Source organism: Theropithecus gelada, chromosome 7b (genome assembly GCF_003255815.1).
Source record: "Theropithecus gelada isolate Dixy chromosome 7b, Tgel_1.0, whole genome shotgun sequence".
NCBI classification, from domain to species: Eukaryota; Metazoa; Chordata; class Mammalia; order Primates; family Cercopithecidae; genus Theropithecus; species Theropithecus gelada.
In genome coordinates this window covers 40235605-40262995 of record NC_037675.1, presented here as the reverse complement: position 1 = coordinate 40262995, position 27391 = coordinate 40235605, and the positions used below count along the sequence as shown (strand labels likewise).

General features: G+C 41.2%; 1 protein-coding gene across 2 annotated transcripts; it reads left to right on the top strand.

Moving 5' to 3' along the window:
- The first annotated feature begins 1737 nt into the window (after positions 1-1737).
- Positions 1738-24501, top strand: TRAPPC6B (trafficking protein particle complex 6B). 2 transcript variants are annotated; one of them, XM_025392774.1, is made up of 6 exons: positions 1738-2350; positions 13052-13119; positions 14176-14293; positions 18022-18105; positions 20795-20888; positions 21936-24501. In XM_025392774.1, the coding sequence occupies exons 1-6, from the start codon at positions 2270-2272 to the stop codon at positions 21965-21967; spliced, it is 477 nt and encodes a 158-aa protein (XP_025248559.1). In that variant the 5' UTR covers positions 1738-2269; the 3' UTR covers positions 21968-24501. The 2 variants fall into 2 exon arrangements, with proteins under 2 accessions (XP_025248559.1, XP_025248560.1); XM_025392775.1 differs by lacking the exon at positions 18022-18105.
- Positions 24502-27391: the final 2890 nt, after the last annotated feature.

The following is a 27391-nucleotide window of genomic DNA, read 5'->3' as shown; positions in this document are numbered from 1 at the left end:
CTTGCTTCCATAGGATCTATTCCTAGGAGCCTTGGCAATTTAACTTTATGAAGAAGGATCAGTAGGATGTTGTGTTCAATAGTTAGTGGGTCCTCATTAAATATCAGTTTCCTTTCTATCCAAAAACATACTTTAAAAGCCTCACGTTATTGTGGTTGGAGAAGTCAACCTTGACAAATTGGCCAATTACTTACTTTTTGACTTGTGTGGTGAACTTGGACACCTTTTTCTTGGTGGTAGTGATGAGGGCAAGAATGTAATCTACACATAAAGGACCTGATTTCACATAAGGGAAAATTTAGTGCTGGAAAAATTAAGATTACTGTTGCAAAATACTCCTCTAGACAATTTAGTGTTTTCAAAGGCTTAAGTGGAAGTTTTATACTGGATTTATGTGATGAATGGAATAAACTGATTCAAATATTAGAAGGGACGTGTTTTTAAAAAAACCTACCACAATTAAAATTTTGGAACATGATCTTAAATTCCTGTGAAAGGGCATGAAGAGTTTGTGTGTGTGTGTGTGTGTGTGTGTTTTGTTTTTTTGAGATGAAGTCTTGCTGTGTCGCCCAGGCTGGAGTGTAGTGGCACAGTCTCTGCTTACTGCAACCTCCGCCTCCCGGGTTCAAGTGATTCTCCCGCCTCAGCCTCCCGAGTAGCTGGGATTACAGGCACCTGCCCCCAAGCCCGGCTAATTTTTGTATTTTTAGTAGAGATGGGATTTCACCATGTTGGCCAGGCTGCTCTCAAACTCATGACCTCGTGATCCTCCCCAGGCCTCGGCCTCCCAAAGTGCTAGAATGTACAGGCATGAGCCACGGTGCCTGGCTCAGGCATGAAAAGTTGAGAAGTTATTGTTAACAATTTGAGAAAACCCAAAATGTTAATTTGGGGGAAAACAACTGGGATAATTGGGGAAAAAAATTTGTTTTGTGAATTACCAAGGAAAGAACTAATCACAGGCTAAGCAACATGCTTAATGTTGAATTTGCTAAATTTAAGATGTACATACTATGATGTAGCATGTATATTTATTTGCATATGCAGTGAGACAATTCCTACAGTTGTCTCACACTGCTGTAAATGATTAGGAACTCCATCCTGCAGTGACATCACTTTTCTGAATTCTGTAGCACTTTTCACCTAATCCTCTGATTAGTCTGTATTTTCCGGTTCAAGTGTATCTTGTTTTTCGCTTGCTCCACTTCCCTTGTCCGTTGCACCCCACTAACAGCAAAATTCCTGGTGGTCAAAATGGCTCTAATTCTTTTTGTATACCCGGGCTTAATTCAATAGGAATTGGGATAACTTCTCAATATTTTAAAAATTTGAACTCTGAAAATTTATGATATTTTAAACTCTTTTTACAACTTTTCATATTTGAAGAACACATGGCGAGAAGTGAATGCTTTTGATGAAGCCAATAGAAATTCTTGTGAATTTTTTTAACTTCTATTGCTAATTCACACGAAGGTGGCCGCGGGAGCTCTTTTTTTTTTTTTTTTTTTTTTTGAGGCAGAGTTTCACTTTTGTTTCCCAGGCTGGGGGACAGTGGCGCAATATCAGCTCACCGCAACGTCCGCCTGCCGGGTTCAAGCGATTTTCCTGCCTCAGACTCATGCCAGGCGCATGTCTGTAGCTGGGATTACAGGCATGCACCACTAGGCCCGGCTAATTTTGTTTTTTTAGTAGAGACGGGGTTTTCAGGCTGGTCTGAACTTCCCACTTCAGGTGATCCACCAGCCTCGGCCTCCCAAAGTGCTGGGATTACAGGCGTGAGCCACCGTGCCGGGGCCAGGCAGAAGCTCTCTAGGTCTTATCTTGGTCGGCCCCGGACATCGTGGTGGGAGGGGAACCTTCCTCATTTCCGGGCGCTGGCCTCTTTGGGCTTGGGAGAGAGGAACTCAGTGATCATAGAGCTGGCCAAATGCCGGGGTAGAGGGGACCGGAAGTTGGGTTTTTTTTTTTTTGCCCCCGCCCAGCGGCCAGATCGCATCTCAGCTGGTTCGCTTGGGTTAGAGCTCGTGTCAATCTTTCGTTCGGCCCCTAGCACTTGGTAGCCCCGGAGTGTGGGCTGTCTCCAGTACCAGACTCACTTCAGTACCAGCCTTTGGGAAGCTGTGTGAATACCTCGGTCTCTTAGCCACAGGGACAGAATGGCGGCCTGACGGAGTCGCGGCGCCGGCCAGGTCGCTCAAGGCGCTAGCCGGAATCCCCAGACCAGCTCAAGCCGGAGCCAAAACTCGGAGCTTGGAAGAATTAGCAGGAAATGGCGGATGAGGCGTTGTTTTTGCTTCTCCATAACGAGATGGTGTCTGGAGTGTACAAGTCCGCGGAGCAGGGGGAGGTGGTGAGTGCTGCCACACGTCCTTGCGGTCCTTTTGCGGTGACACACCTTGTTTCCCCTCAGTGCTTTCCTTCAACCCCTGTCCCATGCCACCCGATGCCTCCCGAGGTGTACAGAAAATGGTCCACCTCCAGGTATCCTAAACCCTGGAACCTGTCAGTTGTCTCCTTTGAACCGTCATCTTTCATCGTTTTCTCTTTCGTATCTTCCATTTGATTCCTTTTTGTCTACTTCCGTACGTTTGTCTTACACCCCACAGATTTTGGTACTTTTAGTGTTGTCCCTGCCATTGTTTACGGGAGGGTTAACTGCAGAGCTGATTTTGACACCCCTACTTAGTTTTGCTGGCACCTCCAGCACTTCAGCCTTGCACTGGACAGACCTGTCCTTCCTTCCTCATTCCTAATGCTCAGTGCAACTCCACACAATTTGAGAACTGAAGCCTAATGAAGGCTGAGTTTGCAGGGGAAAGTTTGCAGGCGTTAGGATAATTAGGGAACACAAATTAATTATTTCAGAAAGTATTTATTTAGTGCCCGTTATGTCAGAGCTAGTTCTAGGTGCCAGGGATGTAGTAGTGAATGGAACAATGGCCCCATCCTTGTAGAGTTGTAGAGATTACTTTTTTTTTTTTAATCTGACTTACTCCGAAATGTGATAGTATGTAGCGGTTACTTCTAATATGTGGGAATCCTTATTCAGTCATTGTGGGCCTGTCGCTGCTGACACTGCTAGATAAATAAAATAAAACTTCTGCCTCACAGTCTTTAGGGAATAGTGATTTAGTGAGTAGTTAACACTTGAGTATTGGCTGGTAGAATCATGGAGTTGTAACGGATTTTAGAAATAGTCCAAAGTCGTGCTCAAGTCAGGAGCCCTTTCTTTAATGCTATTGATAAAAAATGGGTGGAGAGTGGGGATAGGAAATGTATCCTAGGCAAAGATAAAGACGTAGAGGTACGAAAGAGTGGTGGATTTAAAGACTCTTAAGCATTTCTTTGTGACTAGACTGAATAGAGGGAGAGTAAGAAGAATTGAGAGGTGAAGTTAGAAAGCTCTGTGTTATTAAAGAATTCGGATCTTTTCAAGGGAATATTTTTGAGGAAGGGAATGATGTGGATCATTTGCATTTTAGAAAAGTAATCCAGTGTTTGGGCTAGATAGGGAAGATCCTTGTAGGGGGAAAATCCTTTATTACGGGAGTCACTGCAGGAGATGATGATGATCTGAATTAAGACAGGGATAGTGAGAAAAGCAGGTAACAGATTTGAGAGGTAGAAAGTGGAATTCTGTAGGTCTTGTTTAAGGATGGGAGTGGGAGTTGAAAATTATTGTCAGGTTTTAGCTTGAGCAGCTGGTTTGGATGGTGGTGCTATTAATCAGAAAAGGGATTAAAGGAGAATAAAAAAATAAGGAGGTAAGATAATGAGTTATTTCGGGGCAGCTTGAACTTTTTTTTTTTTTTTTTTTTTTTGAGACTGAGTCTGGCTCTGTCGCCCAGGCTGGAGTGCGGTGGCCGGATCTCAGCTCACTGCAAGCTCCGCCTCCCGGGTTCACGCCATTCTCCTGCCTCAGCCTCCCGAGTAGCTGGGACCACAGGCGCCCGCCACTTCGCCCGGCTAGTTTTTTTTGTATTTTTTAGTAGAGACGGGGTTTCACCGTGTTAGCCAGGATGGTCTCGATCTCCTGACCTCGTGATCCGCCCGTCTCGGCCTCCCAAAGTGCTGGGATTACAGGCTTGAGCCACCGCGCCCGGCCGCCAGCTTGAACTTTTGAGGTACCTGTATGACATCCAGAAAAAGATACTGCCAGTTTACCCACAAGAAGGATAGGCAGGATACATTTGGAACGTTATTGGAAATGAAGCAAATTCTATTCTTATTCAAATGACACATCTATAATAGAGATTTTTTTCAAGTTACAAACTTCTGACTTTATTATTGACATCAGTGTTTACTGTTTGTGCAAAGATAGCCTTCCTTTTCCCTCTAGAACAGTTAACACACCCCTTTTACTTTTTTGTTATAACCCCCCGGTCCCCCCAACCACTTGTGTATTCAGTTCTCTTCATTCTCTTCTCCCTTCTTACCTTTCCTCTTCTCTCTTTTTTTTTTTTTTTTTTTTTGAGACAGAGTTTTGCTTTTGTCTCCCAGGCTGGAGTGCAGTGGTGTGATCTCAGCTCACTGCAACCTCCGCCTCCTGGGTTCCAGTGATTCCCCTGCTTCAGCCTCCTGAATATCTGGAATTACAGGTGCCGGCCACCATGCCTGACTAATTTTTTTGTATTTTTAGTAGAGTTTCACCATGTTGACCAGGCTGTTCTTGAACTTCTGACCTCAGGTGATCTGCCCGCCTTGGCCTCCCAAAGTGCTGGGATTACAGGAGTAAGCCACTGCACCTGGCCCTCTTCTGACTCTTGTCTAGAATAATATTTTTTCTTCCTTTTAAAATGCCTTTCTTTTTTTTCCCCCAGTGGGTTAATCCTTATTAAAATGAACAGAGCTGTTCTACTCAGGCCTGATAATTTTAAGAGATGGACTAATCATATAAGAGAAAGGAAGTTCATAGTTTTGAATCATTTAAGCTAAAAATAACTTTCTTTTTCTACTGCAATGTATTTATGGTGGGGGGAAAATTGAAAGTACATAATAAGCAAAAATTATATAAATAACAGTTATGTGGTAGTCTTCATAATCAGAACCCATACTGAAATATGGGTATATGAGGGTTCATATTAGTGTCCCTACTTTGAGTGTGCTTGAAATTTTTCATCATAAAAAATGTAAAAGATACATAATCCTGTCATCCAGAAGTGATTTTTAGAGATTTTTCCAGACATAAAAAGATCTGTAAAAACCATGCTGTTTATGTCTGAAAAGACCTATAAAATCCATTTCTCGCTAACAGGATTATGTGTCTTTTTTTTTTAATTATCAAAAGTTTTTTTAAGTGAAATAAAGTTTTACAGATTTTCAGTGTAGCAAAATAAACTTCTGTAAGATTTGAGGTGAGATAAAAGAAAGAAACAGTGTTCTAACCCTCCAAATCAATGTTTATCAAACTATTCTTAAAGAGGAATTCTCTTAAAGTGGACTAATTGGGCATTTCTCAATTTATGGTGAAAGGATTTTAAAAGGTTAGTGGATAAAATGTTCTCAAGTTGATTTTTTCTTAAAAATTTGGTGCCTACTCAAAAGTGCATGAACAAGTAGCAAAATCAAAAAATATGTAGTAGGGCTTAATTCAGAAGCTCATGTGATCATAGGATTTGAGAGTGTGTATATAAGCATATTGTAACTGCCCAATGGGTTCTTCTTCGCTGCTGCCCAGATAGAGCTGATCTATCAAGACAGGAGAATTGCAATAAGGAGTTTATGTAGAGCTGGCTAAATCGGAGAGCAGAGTTTTATTATTGCTCAAATCAGCCTCCCCAAACATAGAGTTTAGGGTTTATCAAGGATAGTTTGACAGGCTGGGGACTAGGGAATGGGTGCTGCTGGTTGGTTGGGGATGCCGTTACAGAGGTGGGGGCCAGAGGACCAGTTGGAGTCATCCGAAATGCAAAAGTCTGAAAAGACATCTCAAAAGGCCTTTTTTAGGTTCTACAATAGTGATAATTATTTACAGGAGTAATTGGGGAAGTTACAAATCTGTGACTTCCAGAATAATGTCTGGTTATCATTTAACTACCTACATTTTAGCGGAATTCAGGCCCCTGTCATAATCCTAACCTTATAGTCTTTCTTTAGTTTTGCAAAGGTGATTTAGTTTCGGGAAGGGCTATTATCCTTCTTGCTTTAAGGTTACACTATAAACTAAATTTCTCCTAAAGTTAACTTGGGCTGCATCCAGGAATGACCAAGGGCAGTTTGGAGGTTAAAGGCAAGATGGAGTTGATTAGGTGAGATCTCTTTTACTTACAGTTACAATCTTTGCAAAGGTGGTTTCAATAGTTCCTGGTAATACATATGTTCCTAGGTGATTCTACAGAGCAAATTATTCCACAAAGAGCATCATGATTTACAGACACTTATTCTAGCTGAACTTTTTTTTTTTTTTTTAAAGAGACAAAGTATCTGGGTGAGTGTGGTGGCTCACACCTGTAATCCCAGCACTTTGGGAGGCTGAGGTGGGAGAATTACTTGAGCCCAGGAGTTGGAGACCAAAGTGGGCAATGTAGTGAAACAATGTCTCTATTTTTTTAAAAAGAGAGGCTGGGCGAGGTGGCTCATGCCTGTAATACTAGCAATACTAGCACTTTGGGATCTTTGGCAAATCACGAGGTTAGGAGTTCGAGGCCAGCCTGGCCAACATGGTGAAACTCCATCTCTACTAAAAATACAAAAAATACCTGGGCGTGGTGGTGCGCGCCTGTAGGGCCAGCTACTCGGGAGGCTGAGGCAGAAGAATCGCTTAAACCCAGGAGGCGGAGGTTGCGTTGAGCTGAGATTGTGCCACTGCACTCCAACCTGGGTGACAGAGCAAGACTGTGTCTCAAAAAAAAAAAAAAAAAAAAAAAAGGTGGGGAGAGAGACAAGGTCTTTCTCTGTCATGCAGGCTGGAATGCAGTGTTGGGACTTTGGCTCACTGCAGCCATGACCTCCTGGGCTTAAGTGATCCTCCCACATCAGCCTCCCAAATCAGCCTCCCAAATAGCTAGGGCTATGGGCATGGTACCGTGTCCAGCTAATTAAAACAAAATTTTTTATAGAAACAGAGTCTTGCTATGTTGCTCATGCTGGTCTCAGACTCCTAGTCTCAAGTGACCCTCCTGCCTACAGTGCTGGGATTATAGGCATGAGCACCGCGCCTGGCGTCATCCTAAGCATGTTCGAGAAGAAGTGTGGAGAATAGCAGAAAAACCGAAGATAGTGATACGTATAGTAATAGATGTATGTACAGAGTTTTATGACAGCATAGGGCCTAAGGAAGTTTCAGGGAAGGCATCTGGAAGAATGTAATACTTGAGCAGAATTTAAAGAATGTGAAGTCTATGGAATAGCACATACAAAGGCATGGAGACAGAAGAGAATATGGCACTCTGGAGTTGCTGCAGAAATTTCAGAGTGGTAGAAGGGAAAGATGTTTGTGAATATATGGATGTTAATGAATTTTGGTTAACTAGCCAGGGGTCTTTAAGGAAAGCATATACCATGATGCCATGCTAAGGAGTTTGGACTTTATTTTTTGTTTGTTTGTTGGTTTGTTTTGAGACCGGATCTGCCTCTATTGCCTGGTCTAGAGTTCAGTGGTTGGATCTTGGCTCACTGCAACCTCTGCCTCCTGCAATCAAGCCATCCTCCTACCTCAGCCTCCCAAGTAGCTGGGACTATAGGTGCATGCCACCATGCTCACCTAATTTTTGTATTTTTTGTAAAGATGAGGTTTCACATGTAGCCCAGGCTGCCCTCAGACTCCTAAGCTCAAGCAATCCGCTTGCCTTGGCCTCCCAATGTACTGGGATTTGCAGGCATGAGCCACTACGTCAGGCCTGGACTTTATTTTGAAGAAAGGGGAGCAGGTGCTGAAATTCCAGTAGAGAATAACATGATTTTTTTTTTTTAATACGGAGTTTTGCTATTATTGCCCAGGCTGGAGTGCAATGGAGTGATCTCGGCTCACTGCAACCTCCACCTCCCGGGTTCAAGCAGTTCTCCTGCCTTAGCCTCCCGAGTAGCTGGGATTACAGGCATGTGCCACCATGCCTGGCTAATTTTTGTATTTTTAGTAGAGATGGAGTTTTTCCATGTTGGTCAGGCTGGTCTTGAACTCACGACCTCAGGTGATCCGCCCGCCTCGGCCTCCCAAAATGCTAGGATTACAGGCGTGAGCCACCATGCCCAGCTGGGAATAACGTGATTTTTTTTTTCCAGAAATCTACTTTGGTAGAAATTATACTACCAGAAATATAGAAGATGACACAAAGTAGGAAAAAATGAGACAAGACCAGTTGGAAGGCTGTAGCTAAAAACCAGGAGAGAAATGATAAGGCCTTACTGAAGAAGTAAGGGTAGAGAGAGAAGGTGAATTTTGAAAAGCTTGAAAAAGGTAGGCTCCACTGGACTACAGTGTATGTAGGGGTTGGGACCTCAGGGGTGAAGAAAATGGAAGTTTTCTGGTTAGAATAACTAGGTGAATGGTCATGCCATTAATGAATTTAGGAAATTTTGGAGGCAGAGCAGGCAGAAGACATTAATAAAATGAATATCATGTTGAATATGCATACTTCAAAGGTCCTTTGGGACCACTAGATGTCTATGCCCAATAAAGTCTTCTAGAAATACAGTTTTAGTAGTCACAGCACCATAAACAGAGTGCATGGTTCCTTAGAAGAAAGTTTAGTGAATAATAAGGCCTATGGTTTCCTTAGTGGGAGACAAACAGGCTTCAAAATATACAGAAATCCCTGCCTTTTTGGAGCTTTATTTTAGCAGAGAGGGGAGCAAGGGGCACATGGGCAATATAAAATAGTAAAATGTATAGTATATTAAATGGTGAAAGAAATTCTGTGGAGACAAATTAAGCAAGGAAGTGGGACTGAGCGTCAAATCAATTTTTAGAAGGCTCGTTAAAGCTGATTAGTGGCTCCATACCCAGAATTTCTGATTAAGTAAGTTGGGAGTGGGACTAGAGAATTTGCATTTTTAGCAAGTTCCCATGTGATGCTGATGTTGCTGGTCTTTTTTTTTTTTTGAGATGGAGTCTCGCCCTGTCACCCAGACTGCAGTGCAGTGGCACGATCTTGGCTCACTACAATCTCTGCCTCCTGGGTTCAAGCGATTCTCCTGCCTCAGCCTCCTGACTAGCTGGGACTACAGGAATGTGCCACCATGCCTGGTTAATTTTTTGTATTTTTAGTAGAGATGAGGTTTCACTGTGTTAGCCAGGATGATCTCGATCTCCTGACTTCGTCATCCGCCCACCTCAGCCTTCCAAATGTTCGGATTACAGGTGTGAGCCACTGCACCCGGCCAACACGTTTTTAAGATCACTAGGATAGCGAGTTGCCAAAGGGGTATGATGTTGCACTTTTAAAGAAGATGGTTAAAATGAGCCTAAGATGGTGACATGAGAGTAGACTCAAAGGAAGTGAGGGAGTTGGTTGTGTGAATATCTGGAGGAAGAGGTGATGCAAAAGCCCCTGGAATGTACCTGGCATGTTTAAGGGACAGCACAGAGTGAGTCTGCAGAAGGTTGAGGCCAGAGAGGTATGGGGTCTGGATTGTAGAGGACAGTCCATCAGTCATCCATAGGATTTGGATGTGTTCAGCATAGAGGTAGTATTTAAAGCCTTAAGACTGAATGAGATTGTCAAAGGAAGAGCAAAGCAATCTCATGATTTAAGGCAAAGTGTGGTAATCAGCTAAGACACTGAGAACTGGGAAGCCTGGATGATTCTGAGACTTTTTGAAGCAAGGAACAATAGAACTTAATGAGCGCAAAAAGGATTTGACTCAGGGAAGAACATCAGGTGATACCAGGTTTTATAACCTAGGAGAGAAGAATGATTGAAATGGGGATAAGAGGGAGACGAGGAGTAATTAGAAAGAGGATTTGATTTCTGAAAATCAATGATAAGCAGTAGTTCCCTGTTACCTTGTGAAAATGATGTGGCTCACATCTGTATTCCCACTGCTTTGGGAGGCCAAGCTAGGAGGATATCTTGAGGTCAGGACTTTGAGACCAGCCTGGGTAATATAGTGAGACCTCATCTCTTAAAAAAAAAAAAAAAAAAAAAATAGCCAGGCATGATGATGTGCCTGTAATCCTAGCTACTTGGGAGACTGAGGTGGGAGGATTGCTTGAGCCCAGGAATTTAAAGCTTCAATGAACCATGATCTCGCCACTGCACTGCAGCCTGGGTGTCAGAGCAAGACCTGTCAAATAAATAAGTAAATAGCAGTTTGGTCCTTTGTTGGAGGAACATCTATTCTTTGCTTGGACACTGTGGTTTTTCCTTGGGCAGCAGAAGCAGTGTGGCGATTGAAGAAGTGACCTAAAACTTTGACGTTAGGTAAAAGCAAATGGCCCAAACCAAATCAACTGCTTGTAATTCCACTGGTGGGAACCCCTCCTCCTAACAGCAGGTTATTAACGCTGCCAGATAAAAAGTGTCCCCTCTACCAGTCCGGTGAAGAAACCTCATCGCTATCAGCCTGGGACTGCAGTACTTCCAGAGATTCTCATTATCAGAAATTGACCTAACTTCTCATCTAGAAGCTGCCTTTCCAGAGGTTGGTGAGAGAGATCACCCAGGATTTCAAAACCAACTTGAGGTTTCAGAGCACAATCACTGGGGCGCTGCAGGAGGCTAGTGAAGTATACCTGGTGGGTTGATTTGAAGATGCTAATTTGTGTGCCGTCTACAGTTAGAAAGGTGGCTCTCATACCCAAAGACATCCAGTTGACTCACCAGATATGGAGAGAGCGAGCTTAAATGAAGGCAGATTTTAAGGCATTTTATATAAATTGTGTAAAATATTTTGGTTTAATTTGTGACTTTTTGGTGAGAAATTATAATATGTTGCATTTGTGCTTAAGTCATTCTGTCTCAGGCCAGGCACAGTGGCTCATGCCTGTAATCCCAGCACTTTGGGAGGCCGAGGCGGGCGGATCATGAGGTCAGGAGGTCGAGACCATCCTGGCTAACATGGTGAAACCCTGTCTTTACTAAAAATGCAAAAAATTAGCCGGGCGTGGCGGCGGGCGCCTGTAGTCCCAGCTACTTGGGAGGCTGAGGCAGGAGAATGGCGTGAACCGGAGCTTGCAGTGAGCCGAGATCGCACCAGTGCACTCCAGCCTGGGCGACTGAGTGAGACTCCGTCTCAGAAAAAAAACAACAAAAAAAAGGTCATTCTGTCTCTTGGGATGAATGTGAAAAGTGACTATTCATAGACCTCAGTGATATAAGCACTGTTGCTCAGGAGTGACAAATTGCTGATATGCAGAAGGGATGGGTGGTATTTCTTGGTTCTCATGATGCGTGTTTCTGTATGTTAATGACTTGTTAGGTACCTATTAAGGAACTAGAGTTGATAAATGTATATAGGTTCCTTTCACAATATAACTGGTTATGTCTTGATCCAGGTGTTTAACATTTGGGGCTAAGTCTGACCATACATTACTGTGATAGAATGTGGGCCTTTTCAAGAGTGAAGATACACGCCTTAACCACAGTATAACTTACAGTTTCCTTAAACAAACAAACAAAAACCTAGCATGGAATACGTTATGTACATTTATGATAGCTATTTTAAATATTGTAGTGTCAACATTTAAAAATTGTTTTACATTCACAAATGGTGGGGAGTCTTGTCATTAAGATATGTATAACTTAGAATCCACTTGGTTTTCTCCTAACTGGACTGCATTTGTTTTCATAGTAGTAAAATGCTGTGTATTACACCTTGTGTAAGTCCTCATTCTACTACATGTTAACTAACTCTCTAGCTGATAATGCAAATGCTAACTGTGGGATTTTATTTATAAGGACTCTAGAATAAATACCAGTTATTCGTACCAACATCTGCTGTTACTAATATTCTGAAGTAGTTAGTGCAACTTTTCATTGTGTTGTGGTTGGTCTCATAAGGTTGGAGTTTTCTCCTAAGAAGAAACAGTACTGAAATTCTTTTCTTTCTCTTCTCTATTTCTTTTTTCTTTTCTTTTCTTTTCTTTTTTTTTTTGAGACAGGGTCCCTTGCTCAACCTGTTGCCCAGGCTGGAGTGCAATGACATGATCATGGCTCACTGCAGCCTCAACTTCTTGGACTCAAGCAATCCTCCTGTGTCAGCCTCCAAAATGGCACATGCTACCATGCCCAACTATTTTTATTTTTAGTAGAGATGTGGTCTTGCTATGTTGCCCAGGCTGATCTTGAGCCACTGAGCTCAAGTGATCCTCCTGCCTTGGCCTCCCAAAGTGCTGGGATTACAGGCATGAGCCACCGCACCTTGAGGGATTTGTTTGTATTAAAAAACTTGGGGTCAGGGAGGAGCACAAAGCTTCAACCCATTGAACCTCTGCTAGTTAAGATGGTGTTGGGTTAGGTTACATCTGGTTACTATCCTGGGAAAATCACTTCTATAGAGATGGCTTTCCAAGTGGTTTTAAAATGTGTCTTTCTATCTGGGTGCGGTGGCTTCATGCCTGTAATCCCTGCATTAGGAGGCCGAGGCAGGTGGATCACTTGAGGTCAGGAGTTTGAGACCAGCGTGGCCAACATTTTGTATTTTTGTATTTTCTCTACTAAAAATACAAAAATTAGCCAGACATGGTGGTAGGTGCTTATAATTCCAGCTACTTGGGAACCTGAGGCAGGAGAATCACTTGAACCCTGTAGGTGGAGGTTACAGTGAACCGAGATGACCCCACTGTACTGCAGCCTGGGCGACAGAGTGAGACTCCATCTCAAAATAAAATAAATTTTAAAAATGTATCCTTCTATTGAAGTTTTTAGGTTAATTACATATATGTTAACTAAATTATGAATTTGTTTATAAAAAAAATAGTAAAAAGTAAAGTTAGTAAAATTAAAGTAAAATAAATAAAATCAACCATATAATTCACTTTTTCTTAAAATGTCTCAGGGAAAAAATTATAAATGTTTACATTAATATTTTTAACCAATATTGTAAAACAATTTCTGAACACTAACATCCTAGCATTTCTAAAAGTATTTAAAACTATTCTTTTTTAAAACAGGAAAACGGACGATGTATTACTAAGCTGGAAAACATGGGGTTTCGAGTGGGACAAGGATTGATAGAAAGGTGAGCAGGTTGGATTGAAAATTTTCTTGCAGGTAGGTTATAAACAAAGATAATCTATTTCAAAAGATTGCATAAAACTTGGAATATTTTAATTTTAATTCCTGAATGTTATTTCTTCTCTTTACTTCAAAAATTAAAATTTATTTTTAGATCCAATGCCATTTTAACGCGTTTATTCAAATTTTATTTTAATGATTAAAGAAAATATATGTGTTATGTATTTTAGACTTTCTTCCTGAAGGTATTGAAACAGCTATCTAAAATCTTACTGCATTTTTAACTTAAGATCTACTGGGTTCTTTAACCTGCATTGAATTTTTTTGTACATAGGATTGAAATAACTATAGTCTATGTTTATGTGTGTAATTATCTTTGAACTTATAGATCAATTCTTTTTAGTATTTCTTTCTCACTACCTGAATAGTTAAACTCTGAGTATATTTTATGTAACAATGTCATGATAATGCTCAGCTCTTTGTTCTTTTGTGGTTTTTTTGATGTGCTAGAATGCATTGCACCTGAAATTTTGGCTATAATGTTTAGACTAATTTGAGGCCTCATAATTTATATAACGTAATGTGAATCCATTGAGATAGGATCACGTTGCGTGGTGCTTATGACTTTATGAGTGTTAATAAATGTTCAGCCAGGTGTGGTGACTCATGCCTGTAATCCCAGCACTTTGGGAGGCCAAGAATTGCTTGAGCTCAGGAGTTTGAGACCAGCCAGGGCAACAGAGTAGGACCCCGTCTCTACAAAAATATACAGATTAGCTGGGCATGGTGACATGTGCCTGTGGTCTCAGCTTCGAGGGAGGCTGAGGTGGGAGGATGGCTTGAGTCTGGGAGGGAGATAGACGTTGCAATGAGCCGAGATCATGCTGCTGCACTCTAACCTGGGCAACAGAGCCAGACCCTGTCTCAAAAAATAATTAAAATTAAAAATAACCCAGTAAATGTTCAGTGCTGTTCTGGCATTTGGAAATTAGTTAATAATTAGTCCCTCTTGCTTTTTTTGGAGGATAAATACTGTATTACTTCCAGTTGATCTTTTTAGGTTTACAAAAGATACTGCAAGGTTCAAGGATGAGTTAGATATCATGAAGTTCATTTGTAAAGATTTTTGGACTACGGTATTCAAGAAACAAATCGACAATCTAAGGACAAATCATCAGGTAATTAAATTAATTAAGGCCTATATTTTAAAGTCCTTTAACTTAATATAAATATCATATTTTAGTGACTTATTTAAAACCTAAAATAATTTCTGGTTAACTTTGAAGTATTTTTATGTTATTAATAAGTTATTAGTTTTTTTCTTCCAGTAGTGTGAACTGAATAAAGACAAAGGGACAGTTATCAGTAATGATAGCTGTTCCTTTCACCCAATTATGTGCTATGTTAAGTTTTTTAAAGTAGCAAAAGTCAGGATGATAATAGCTTTTAGTATTTGGTTCCTTAGTTACTGTTCATTAGTGGTAATAATATGCAGAACCACAAATATATCACCTTTATGTCTTTAGAGTCATTTCTTTTTTTTTGAAGAATTTGTATTATTTTAATTATTTTTATGTACAGAAAACTCAACAGTGTATATTTAACCCAGTTTGGTGGCAGGTTCTTTAGCCTTTGCCTTTTCCTGCTTGGCAATTCAAGCCACAGACTTGGGACCCAAGACATTGCCTCCCTAGTGACAGCTGATCTCATCGTGTCTGTCGTTGTAGTTGGTTCTGATAGCTCCCACCCGCTGAACCTAAGCTCCATTGTCCTCCGAGTTAATCTGTGTAAAGGCGACAGTGGTGCAGGTCCTCTTGTGGACTAGACGTCCCAGTCTTGCCTTCCCCTTGATAATGCAGGAAGGGACCCCCATTGTACAACACAAAGCAGGCAGGAAGACAGCCACCTTGATGGGATCCACATAGTGTACAGTCACCACCAGCTGAGCCTTCTTGTTCTCCTTCAACGTGGTGATGGTGTTAAACTCCCGCTTGGAGGACAAGTGGTCTCTTAGTGGGGACATCCCCTTTGCCTGCAGCTTTCTTTTCAGCCCAGGCCAATAGCCTCTGCTTATTTTCTTGCTTTGTCTTTGTACTTGTGGGACAGCTTAAACAGATAAGTAGCTGTTTGGCGGTGCAGGGCCTGGGTGAACTGGTTAATTGTAGGAGGCATTTTCGACTGCTTACAAGAGGATGACTTTGTGCCGCTGCAACCTGGTATAGTGGGGCCATTTCACAAAGTGAGTGAGGTCCGTTTTGGGTGGATGTCCTGTCCAATGCCAGAATTCTTAGGCCTTTTCTCATACAGGGGATTCACCACTTTTTCTTTTCTTTTTTTTTGAGACGAAGTGTTGCTCTGTTGCCTAGGCTAGAGTGCAATGGCGCGATCTCAGCTCACCGCAACCTCCGTCTCCTGGGTTCAAGCCATTCTGCCTCAGGATCCTAAGTAACTGGGACTATAGGCATGTGCCACCACTCCAGCTAATTTTTGTATTTCTAGTAGAAATGGGATTTCACCATGCTGGCCAGGCTGGTCTCGAACTCCTGACCTCAAGTGATCCACCTGCCTCAGCCTCCCAATATGCTGGGAGTACAGACGTGAGCCACCACGCCTGACCGGGATTCACCACTTTCTTGGCCTCCTGTTTCTTCATGACAGCAAGGGCCGGATCCACCTCTTTCCCGTTGGCCTTTCCTGTGGGCATCTTGGGTGGCAGGAAGAGATTCTTTACAGTCATTTCTAAAGTCTAATTTGTGAGCATATTTTACTCTTAAGTAACTCCTGGATTATTACTGCTGTCGTATTTTCTACTCTTAAAAGATTTTCTTACAAAATTAATAGATTACATAGAAGACAATGTATTTATTAAAATTTTAAAAGGGAGACAGAGTCTCGCTATGTTGCCCAGACTGGTCTTGAGCTCCTGGACTCAAGTAATTCTTTGGCCTCAGTCTCTTGCATAGCTGGGATTATAGGCGTGCACCACCACTCCCAGCTTCATTAGATTTTATTTTATGAACTCAAGGAAATACTTAGAGTAGATTTGGAATTTTGATTAAGTAAAAAATTAAATGTATCTGGTACTCTCAATAGGATTATTTATTTATTTTTAATTAGAGACAACGTCTCACTGTGTTGTCCAGACTGGTCTCAAACTTCTGTGCTCAATGGATCCTCCCGCCTTGGCCTCCCAGAGTGCTGGGATTACACGTGTGAGCCACTGTGCCTGGCCTAGAATTCATTTTGTACCAACTTTAGCTTGGAATTACGGGAAATGCTAATGGGAAGAAATGACTCTTGAATTTTTACTTTCTAGACATGATTTAGATAAGGCTGGGTGCGGTGGCTCACCCCTGTAATCCCAGCACTTTGGGAGGCTGAGGTGGGCAGATCACCTGAGGTGAGGAGTTCGAGACCAGCCTGGCCAACGTGGTGAAACCCTGTCTCTACTGAAAATACAAAAATTAGCCAGCCATGGTGGCACACGCTTATTGTCCCAGCCACTCGGGAGGCTGAGGAAGGAGAATTGCTTGAACCCGGGAGGCAGAGGTAGCAGTGAGCCTAGGTCATGCCTCTCCACTCCAGCCTGGGCGACAGAGCAAGACTCTGTCTCAAATAAATAAGTAAATAAATAAATAAATAAATAAATCCGGGTGCTGTGGCTCACGCCTGTAATTCCAGCACTTTGGGAGGTCGAGGCAGGCGGATCACCTGAGGTTGGGAGTTCAAGACCAGCCCTGCCAACATGGAGAAACCCCGTCTCTACTAAAAATACAGAATTAGTTGGGTGTCGTGGCACATGCCTGTAATCCCAGCTACTTGGGAGGCTGAAGCAGGAGAATCGCTTGAACCCAGGAGGTGGAGGTTGCAGTGAGCTGAGATCGAGCCATTGCACTCCAGCCTGGGCAACAAGAGCGTAACTCTGTCTCAAAAAATTAAATAAATAAAAATAAAAATTAGGTCAAGCGTGGTGACTCATACCTGTGATTTCAGCACTTTGGGAGGCTGAGGCAGGAGGATTACTTGAGCCCTGGAGTTCAAGACCAGTCTAGGCAACATAGGGAGACCCCCTTTCTACAAAAAATTAATAAAACTAGCCAGGTGTGGTGGTGTGTGCCTGTGGTCCCAGCTACTCGGGAGACTGAGGCAAGAGAATTGCACAAACACCCAGGTTTTGTTTAAGGGTGCAGTGAGCTGTGATTGTACCACCACACTCCAGCCTAGGCAACAAAGTGAGAGCTCATGTCTAAATAAATAAATATACAAACAAACCAATAGCTTATTTCATATGGACATATATTAATGATTCCATCATACTAGACTCTGAGTTTTTAAGGATGGGGACTATGTCTCATATAGTCTTTGTATCTTTAGTGTATAAAACCGTTCAGTAGATATTAGTGTTGTGAAAATATTGAACTTGCAACTCTTCAGCTTGAACATTGCAAAACTCCTTCATTTAAACAAAATTTGACCAGGCTGGGCACGTGGTCTCATGCCTGCAATCCCAGCACTCTGGGAGGTCAAGGTGGGCAGATTGCTTAAGCCCAGGAGTTTTGAGACCAGCCTAGGCAACATGGCGAAACCCTATCTCTACAGAAAAATATAAAAATTAGCAGGGCTTGGTGGTGCACGCCTGTAGTCCCAGCTACTTGGGAGCCTGCAGTGGGAGGATCGATTGAGTCTGGGAGTTGGAGGCTGCAGTGAGGCATAATTATGCCACTGCATTCTACCCTGGGTGACAGAGGAGACCCTGTCTCCCAAGAACAGAAAAAGAAAATTTGGCCAATGGGAAGGAGACTTTTAATAACTTTAAAAAAGCTCTTACATTGTTTCATAAGAATAAAATAATTTTAAGGATTGCTAGCTACATTGACTTTGGATATTTTTTCTATTTTTGGAACAGGGCATCTATGTACTTCAGGACAACAAATTTCGCCTGCTTACTCAGATGTCTGCAGGAAAACAGTATTTAGAACATGCATCTAAGGTATTTAATGGAATAATTAATTAATAATAATTGGTGTTTCTGTTAATAGTAGGACTACAGGGAAAAGTACAATGCTAATCATAACAGACTATTGAATTAAAAGTATGTTTTAAGGTGTTGTTTTTTGTTTAAAGAGTTTTCTGTGAAATGAGAGACATGTTACAATAACACTAAACTGTAGCTACATAGTCATAGAGTGACCAATTAAAGAAACACTGGCCGGGCGCGATGGCTCACACCTGTAATCCCAGCACTTTGGGAGGCCAAGGCAGGTGGATTACCTGAGGTCAGGAGTTCAAGACCAGCTTGGCCCACATGGTGAAACCCCGTCTCTACCAACACTATGAAAATTAGCTGAGCATTGTGGCGAGCACCTGCAATGCCAGGTACTCGGGAGGCTGAGGCAGGAGAATCACTTGAACCTGGGAGGCAGAAGTTGCAGTGAGCCGAGATCGTGCCATCATTGCTCTCCAGTCTGGGGTACAAGAGCGAAACTCCATCTCAGAAAAAGAAACACTATAAATGACAGTGACATGTAGATGTGTGGTAGATCACTTCTTTTTTTTTTTTTTTTAAGATAAGGTCTTGCTCTGTCATCCAGGCTGGAGTATAGTGGTGCAATCATGACCTATCTTGACCTTAACCCCCCCGGGCTTAAATGATCCTCCCACTTCAGTCACCCAAGGAGGTAGGATTGCAGGTGTGGGCCACCATGCCTAGCTAATTTTTAACAAAATTTTAGTAGAGATGGGATCCCACTATGTTGTCCAGGCTCGTCTTGAATTCCTGGGCTCAAATGATCACCTCACCTCGGCTTCCCAATGTGTTGGGATTACAGGTGTGAGCCACCGCATCTGGCCTGATTGCCTATTTTCTATATTTTTGGGGTATCCAGGCTCTAACTACATTTTTATGGTTAATGTGTGTATTTTCTGCTGTTTTTTTTTTTTTTTTTTTTGGATGAAGCCCTCCCGCCCAGGCTGGACTGCAGTGGTGCCATCTCAGCTCACTGCAACCTCCGCCTCCTGGGTTCAAGTGATTCTCCTGCCTCAGCCTCCTGAGTAGCTGGGATTACAGGTGTGCGCCACCATGCCTGGCTAATTTTTTGTATCTTTAGTAGAGTTGGGGTTTCACCATATTGGCCAAGCTAGTCTCGAACTCCTGACCTCATGATCCGCCTGCCTCAGCCTCCCAAAGTGCTGGGATTGCAGGTGTGATTACAAAAGCCTCCCGAAGTGCTGGGATTGCGGGCCACGCCTGGCGTATTTTCTCTTTTTTACTAACATCTAACTTAATGTTTCTGGTTCTCACTTAACTTTTTGGGATCTTGGTTTCTTCAGCTGTGAAAAGAGTAAGTTGGACCAATTCAGTGATTTCTAACTATTTTGAGTTATGGACATCTTTGAGAATTGGAACACCTTTCCCCATAAATACGCACATATGCATGGTTTTTATTTTCATAGGGGTCACAAATCCCAGATTAAGAACTCTTGGGATAAACAATCTCTAAGACCTCTTCCAGCTTAAAATTTCATGACTCAGATCTAGTTACTTATTAGTACCCATTTATGTATATTATTTGTAAGATAATATTTTATATTATTTATATTTATTTAAATATATATATTGTATTTATTTAAATATATATATTTATATTATTCATAGATAATGTAGTATGTTGAACATCATGCAGTATAGATGTGGGTAATCAAAAATTCCTTGAATTGCTAGTTTTTCAATCCAGTTCTTGTCATGACTTTTGGTGTCGTAGCTCAGCCCTATTCCCTTTCTTTGTTTCTATATGACAGGATTTCTCAGCATCCAAACTGTTGATGCTTTCAACCAGATAATTCTTTGTTGTGGCAAGCTATAAGTCTTGAACAAGTCAAGATTCTTGGTTGTAAATAAAGGAAAGAAATTCTGCTTGTAAGCTAACACAATTGATAAGCTCAAAAAATAGGCAATAACCAGGGGAGTTTTAAGGCAGCCATTAAGATAGCCAAGTCACTCCACAGAATGTATCTACTTATAATGCTGTGGGCAGCATGGACTGTAGACACAAACTACCTTTACTGCCTCCAGAACTAATTCCTATCTGTTTCTGGCTTGTTTTTGTCAGTGACTCTAGATTCACAGTCCTGGACTGGAGTGCTTAATTGGCTGAGCTGAAGTCTTTTTTTTTTTTTTTTTTTTTTTTTTTTTTTTTGAGACGGAGTCTTGCTCTGTCGCCCAAGCTGGAGTGCAGTGGCGCGATCCTGGCTCACTGAAAGCTCCGCCTCCTGGGTTCACGCCATTCTCCTGCCTCAGCCTCCCGAGTAGCTGGGACTACAGGCGCCCGCCACCGCGCCTGGCTCATTTTTTTTGTATTTTTAGTAGAGACGGGGTTTCACCGTGGTCTTGATCTCCTGACCTTGTGATCCGCCCGCCTCGGCCTCCCAAAGTGCTGGGTTTACAGGCGTGAGCCACCGCGCCCGGCCTTGAGCTGAAGTCTTAAGTCCTATGTCCATGCGTTAGTTTCTGGGGAGCTGTGAAATCTATCAATATTTTTCAGTAACTTAAACAATCTTCCAAACTCCTTTTTTATAACAGGAATGACCTACTGATGATAAGTCATGTAATGTTGTATTTATCAATAGCTTTACTATTTTAGTAAATCCTTACTATTTTTAATGATTTTTTTTCCTTTTAGTATTTAGCATTTACATGTGGCTTAATCAGAGGTGGCTTATCAAACTTGGGAATAAAAAGTATTGTAACAGCTGAAGTGTCTTCAATGCCTGCTTGTAAGTTGAATTCACTTTTCTTACAGATGTTTTAGTAATTTGTTTTCAGGTCTTTTTTTTTTTTTTAATTTAACTGAGAGGAAATTTAAAATGCTGAAACTTTCATTTTAGTTTTATCAATGTAACATTTAGTAATATGTAGCATACTATATTCATACTCAGTAATTTTTGAATAATGGACTAAAGAAATCCAAATTTATAAGACAATTTAAGGGATGATTTTTAACTCTTCTAAAGTTATTTAAACTTTAATTTTTTTAAAGATAGTCTTCTGAATATCTCCTGCACTGTTTTAAGATAGCAGATTTCCCTAGAACATTGAAAATGCTATTTTTAAACAATTGTTTAGGATACACCTATTATATACAGCTAAGTAAAACCAGATACTCTTTTATCACTAAATGTCTCCCTAAAGATCTTTTCATCAGAGCTACCAGCCAAGAGGCCTTGAGCTTTATTGTATTTCCTTTACATTTACAATGATCATTAGCAATGAAATACTGTACCCAAATGTAGGATTCATAAAGAGAAACAAAAGTGCTTACTCACAAACCATATAATCATCCCATAAAAATAGAATTGACTGGCTGGGCGTGGTGGCTCATACTTGTAATCTCAACACTTTGGGAGGCCGAGGTGGGCTTATCACGAGGTCAGGAGTTTGAGACCAGCCTGGTCAATAGGGTGAAACCCTGTCTCTACTGAAAATACGAAAATTAGCTGGGCATGGTGGCGGACGCCTGTAGTCCCAGCTACTCAGGAGGCTGAGGCAGGAGAATCACTTGAACCTGGGAGGTGCAGGTTGCAGTGAGCCAAGATCGCGCCACTGCAGTCCATCATGGGCGACAGAGCAAGAATCCATCTCAAAAAGAAAAGAAAAAATAGAATTGACTTTATTGAATATTATGAAGAATGTGAAAAGGTTTTTGACATAGCAGATTTCTTGACTGAAACTATTTCCTATATGGAACAGAAAATTGATGTTTAGACTTGTTTTCTTTGTATCTAAAAATCAAATAATTATTTGTATTTTTTTTTTTTTTTTAGGCAAATTTCAGGTGATGATACAGAAGCTGTAGAACATACTGAAATGCAAGGCTTCAACAGTGTAAAGAGATAAATTATTCATGTAAAAGTATTTCAAGTAGTGATGATTTAATTACATTGTTTGATGTTTGTGCAGGAGTAAGCATGTATTTTTATCAGTTTAACACAGATCAACTCAAAGGAGATAAAGGGACATCCTGCCATGACATACACTTAACCAAAACAATTCAAAATGAAAACCTGATTTCAAATAACCAGACACCAAGATGTAGGACCCTTATTTTAAACCTTTTTATTTGGTTAGAGTAATATGTATTTAGCCATAGATGGAGAAACAAAGCTCAGGGTTTGTTGAATTAGCATGAGAGAAAATTATGTACCAACAGAATTATTTGTGATAAGAATGAACAAGTTTTTATTTTAAAAAGCAAACATACTAAATTTTTTTATATTACTGCTTATAATTTATTAAGAATTTTTACACCTGTATAAGGATTTCATATATACATTGTATGTGTGTATATATAAATACATATATGACTGCCTAAATTGTTTATAAATTTAATTTTGCTTTAATATGTTTCATTCCTTCAGAGCGCCATTAATATGATCAAAATGAAATAATAGATTAGTTTAAATGTGAATTCAGTGACTCTAGGGCCAAAGAATATTAGGTATGTTTGGAAAGAATTTTTGTATTTATTCCTGTTACAGTTTTGACTTTCAGCTTCTCTCCCCATGCGTGGAAGTCCTGGTAAAGGATCTAACATCTTTATCCCCTTCTTTACTCTTCCAGCTGAGCAGAGAGGTGGATAATTGGATTAGTCATTCTGACATTTTTTGGACCATATCATCTTAGTGGTTTGGGGTCAGTGCTCATCTGATACATCTTTCTTACCACCTCTTCTACTTACTTTCTCTTACTTAAATTATTTGGCATAAGCAGATATCTCCAGCTTTTGTTAGAACCTTGCATGTTTTGATTACTAAAACTATACTTTGTTTCCCATTTATTTATTACCCTTTTGCATGTATTTGTGTGACAGGGAACTATGCAGAAGGGGGTGACTGACACACCAAACAAGATGTTTCAGTGGATACTCTGCCATAGAAATGGCAGATTAAGAAGATTGACTAAACCAAACATTATATTAAAAACATGAAATAAAAACTATAAAAATGTACTTTAGAACATTAAAGAAAACTCAAGTTAGAGGCATACCATTTTCCTTTCATGGAAGGGTACAGTATTACAAAGATATTTGTTTAACTTGATTTATTAAATTCTAGCTATGTGCCCTATAATGATGTTTCAGTCAATGACCGACCACATATATGGTGGTGGTTCCATAAGATTACAATACTGTATTTTTACTGTACCTTCTTTATGTTTAGATATGCAAGTATTTACCATTGTGTTACAGTGTCCTACAGTGTTCACTACAATAATATGCTGTACAGGTTTGTAGCCTAGGAGCAATAGGTCATAGCCTAGGTGTATAGTAGATCATGCCATCTAAGTTTGTGTAGTACACTCTGTGATTGTACAGTTTTAAAATCTCCTAATGATGATGCATTTCTCAGAATGTATCCCCTTTGCTAAGCAATGCATGACTACAATCCTAATTCTCACATATTTTGGGGAAAAAATTTTAATTTTGAAAAAATTTAGGAAAGTTCCTACCAAATATACATATATAAAGGTTATTAAGTTAAAAGTCATAAGGACCCAGGAATAGCTAATGACACAGAAGATCAAAATAGAACACAGTAGAGAACTTCAAAATAAAACAGGTGTGGGAATTGTGTGTGTGAAAAAGGTGGGTTCAGATAAGTTGGTTTGTTAGACATTCATATGCCTACCCATCAGCCGTTTCGTTCTCCCTTCCTTGCTGACAAAGCCCCATGTTTTTTTCTTTTTTTTTTTTTTTTTGGTCTAAAACTCTGTATGGCTGCCTTGTGCTGTAGAACAGGGTGCTTCCCTAGTCCAGAGAGGGTGAGTGTTGATTAGATTCTGTGCCAATCATGGTATTGGCTTGCCTGATCATTTGATGGAATCTCGGCTAATAAGATGAAGGAAGTCTGAAGACTTTGAATAAGAAATTTTCTGTTGCTCTTAACAACCGATACAAGATAGCGATTTGCCGGCATCCCTTTTCTGCTTCTTAGTGAAGATATGTGATATGGATGTTTCAAGCTTATCTGCAATGGCCTTCTGATGGCCATGAAAGGACAAGTATGGAGATGAAAGCTATCACACTAAAGATAGCGGGATGTAGATAGAAAGCACCTGAATTGTGCTTCTGAATTAACCAATCTTGGAACTGCTTTACCTGTGGACTTTTTGTTATATGAGATATTCTTTATATTGTTCCGTTCACTTTGGGTGTATGTATATTGTTACTTGTAGTCAAAAAGAAACCTCTCTTAGTAGAAACAAAGGGAGAGTTAGGTTATTTAAAAGATAGTATGGGACAATTGAATATCCCTTCTTCTGTGGGAGTAGGTGGGGAGAAACTTAAAGGTTCACATGTAAAACAATAAAGTACTAAAGAAAACATGATAATACTTTTGTGATTTTGTGGTCGAGAAGCCTAACACACAAATGTAGGAAATCATAAAGGAAAATTGTAAAACAAAAAGAAATGTAGTAAAATCTCTTCAATAAATAGTGTTGGGAAAACTGGACATCCATATACAAAAGAATGAAATTGGATCGTTGCCTTAATGCTGTACATAGAAATCAACTTAAGGCCGGGTGTGGTGGCTCAAACCTGTAATCCCAGCACTTCGGGAGGCCGAGGTGAGCAGATCATGAGGTCAGGAGTTCAAGACCAGCCTGGACAAATAGTGAAACCCTGTCTCTACCAAAAAAATTACAAAAATTAGCTGGGTGTGGCGGCGGGTGCCTGTAGTCCTAGCTACTTGGGAGGCTGAGGCAGGAGAATTGCTAGAACCCGGGAGTTGGAGGTTTCAGTGAGCCAAGATGGAGCCACTGCACTCCAGCCTAGGCAACACAGCAAGACTCTGACTCCAAAAAAAAAAAAAAAAAATCAAAATGGATTGAAGATTTAAAAGTAAAATCTGAAACTATACAATCCTAGCAGAAAACAAGGGAAAAGCTTCATAACGATGGTCTTGGCAACGATCTCTTGGATAAGAACAAAAGCACAGGCAACCAAAGCAGAAATAGATGAGTGGGACTACATCAAACTAAAAAGATGCACAGAAAGGACAGTGAAAAGGCAACTTAGGGATGGAAGAAAATATTTGCAAACCATATACACTCGGCCCTTTCTATCTGATGGTTCAACCAAGAATTCAACTAACCTTGTTTTTGAACTATTTGAAAACAACAACAACAAAAAAAGACAAGTCTGGGCTCATGCCTGTAATCCTAGCACTTTGGGAGGCTGAAGTGGGCGGATCACCTGAGATCAGGAGTTCAAAACGAGCCTGGCCAACATGGCAAAACCCTGTCTGTACTAAAAATACAAATATTAGTTGGGTGTGGTGGCACATGCCTGTAGTCCCAGCTACCCAGGAGGCTGAGGCAGGCGAATCACTTGAACCCTGGAGGTGGAGGTTGCTGTGAGCCGAGATCGTGCCACTGTACTCCAGCCTGGGTGACAGAGTGAGACTGTTTCCAAAAAACAACAACAACAAAAAACAGACAATATAAAACACATTTTAAAACTACAGTGTAACAATGATTTACATAGCATTTACAGTGTGCTTGTATAAGTAATTTTTTTCCTCTCTGTATTGATCACATGTCAGGTATAAGTAATCTAGAGTTTTTTTTGGTTTTTTTGTTTTTTGTTTTTTGTTTTTTTGTGGCAGAGTTTTGCTCTTGTTGCCCAGGCTGGAGTGCAATGGTGCAATCGCAGCTCACTGCAACCTCCGCCTCCTGGGTTCAAGTGATTCTTCTGCCTCAGACTCCCCAAGTAGCTGGGATTACAGGCATGCGCCACCACACCCAGCTAATTTTTTTGTATTTTTAGTAGAGACGGGGTTTCCCTGTGTTGGTCAGGCTGGTCTCAAACTCCTGACCTCAGGTGATCGGCCCACCTGAGCCTCCCAAAGTGCTGGGATTACAGGTGTGAGCCACCGCACCTGGCCTAGAGATGATTTAAAATATATGGTGGTGAGGTTGCTCGCACCTGTAATCCCAGCACTTTGGGAGGCTGAGGTGGGCGGATCACCTGAGGTCAGGAGTTTGAGACCAGCCTGGCCAATATGATGAAATCCTGTCTCTACTAAAAATACAAAAATTAGCCAGCTGTGGTGGCTGGTGCCTGTAATCCTAGCTACTTAGGAGACTGAGGCAGGAGAATCACTTGTACCAGGGAGGTGGAGGTTGCAGTGAGCCGAGATCTCACCACTGCACTCCAGCCTGGGCAACAAGTGAGACTCTGTCTCAATCAATCAGTCAAGTATACAGGAGGGCAGAAGAGGCCAAGCAGGCTGGGTGCAGTGATTCACACTTGTTAGCCAAGCACTTTGGGAGGCCAAGATGGGAGGACTGGTTGAGCTCAGGAGACCAATCTGGGGAATGTAGCAAGAGCTCATCTCTTAAAAAAAAAGCCAAGCATGTACTCCCAGCTTCTTGGGAGACTGAGGCAAGAGGATTTTTTGAGCCTGAAGGACTTCATGAGCATGGGAGGTTGAAGCTCCAGTGAACTGTGATAGTATCATTGCACTCCAGCCTGGGCGACACAGAGACACAACAACTCAAAAATATATATTCGTGAGGATGTGGAGAAATCTGAATCCTTGTGCACTGTTAGTGGGAATGTAAAATGATACGGCTGCTGTAGAATACAGTATGGAGGTTCCTTAAAAAATTAACAGTAGAACTGTAAGATCCAACAGTCCCACTTGGGGGTATGTTGGCTCTCTCAGTTTCCTTCACTTTTTCTCTGTCCTGACTCAGAAACACAAGGTTTTTAACCATTATGTGTCCTGGCCAGCTGCTTGTTTTGCCCTGCAGGCTTGAACCCAAGCCAAGGCTTTGAACATTCCCAGGCACTGATAAAAGTTTCTCAGATTGTTGCCCAAAACCCTGAAAGGAACTAGCTCCAACCCTGAGCCAAATTTCTTAAGCCCTCATATAAACTTTATACCCTGACCCCATCATCGTGTACATTCACAGGTTGAACATACCCAGGGAGAAAGAAAATCCCTTATCTTGCCAGTCCCAGCAAGGAGATACCGCAGCCTCCTCTATACATAAGTTCCCTTGGACTGATCACTGATGTTTAGTGCTTCTTTCTTTGGAATTCCAGCCAGTCTTCTTTCCAGATGTTTTGGGGCAGTCCCTTATGGCAATTCCTCTGCTGTCTCTTTTGGGGTGACTGTAGCCTCAGGTTCAGCCAGGATGAAACAGCTTTTATCCAAAAGAATTGAAATTACGATCTCGAAGGGGTCCTTTCACTTGTGTTCATTGCAACATT

Coding starts and splice junctions, on each gene's coding strand:
- TRAPPC6B (XM_025392774.1), top strand. CDS start 2,270: ATGGCGGATGAGGCGTTGTTTTTGCTTCTCCATAACGAGATGGTGTCT. Junction 18,106..20,794: donor ATTTAGAACATGCATCTAAG/GTATTTAATGGA, acceptor TTTTCCTTTTAG/TATTTAGCATTTACATGTGG. Junction 20,889..21,935: donor AGTGTCTTCAATGCCTGCTT/GTAAGTTGAATT, acceptor TTTTTTTTTTAG/GCAAATTTCAGGTGATGATA.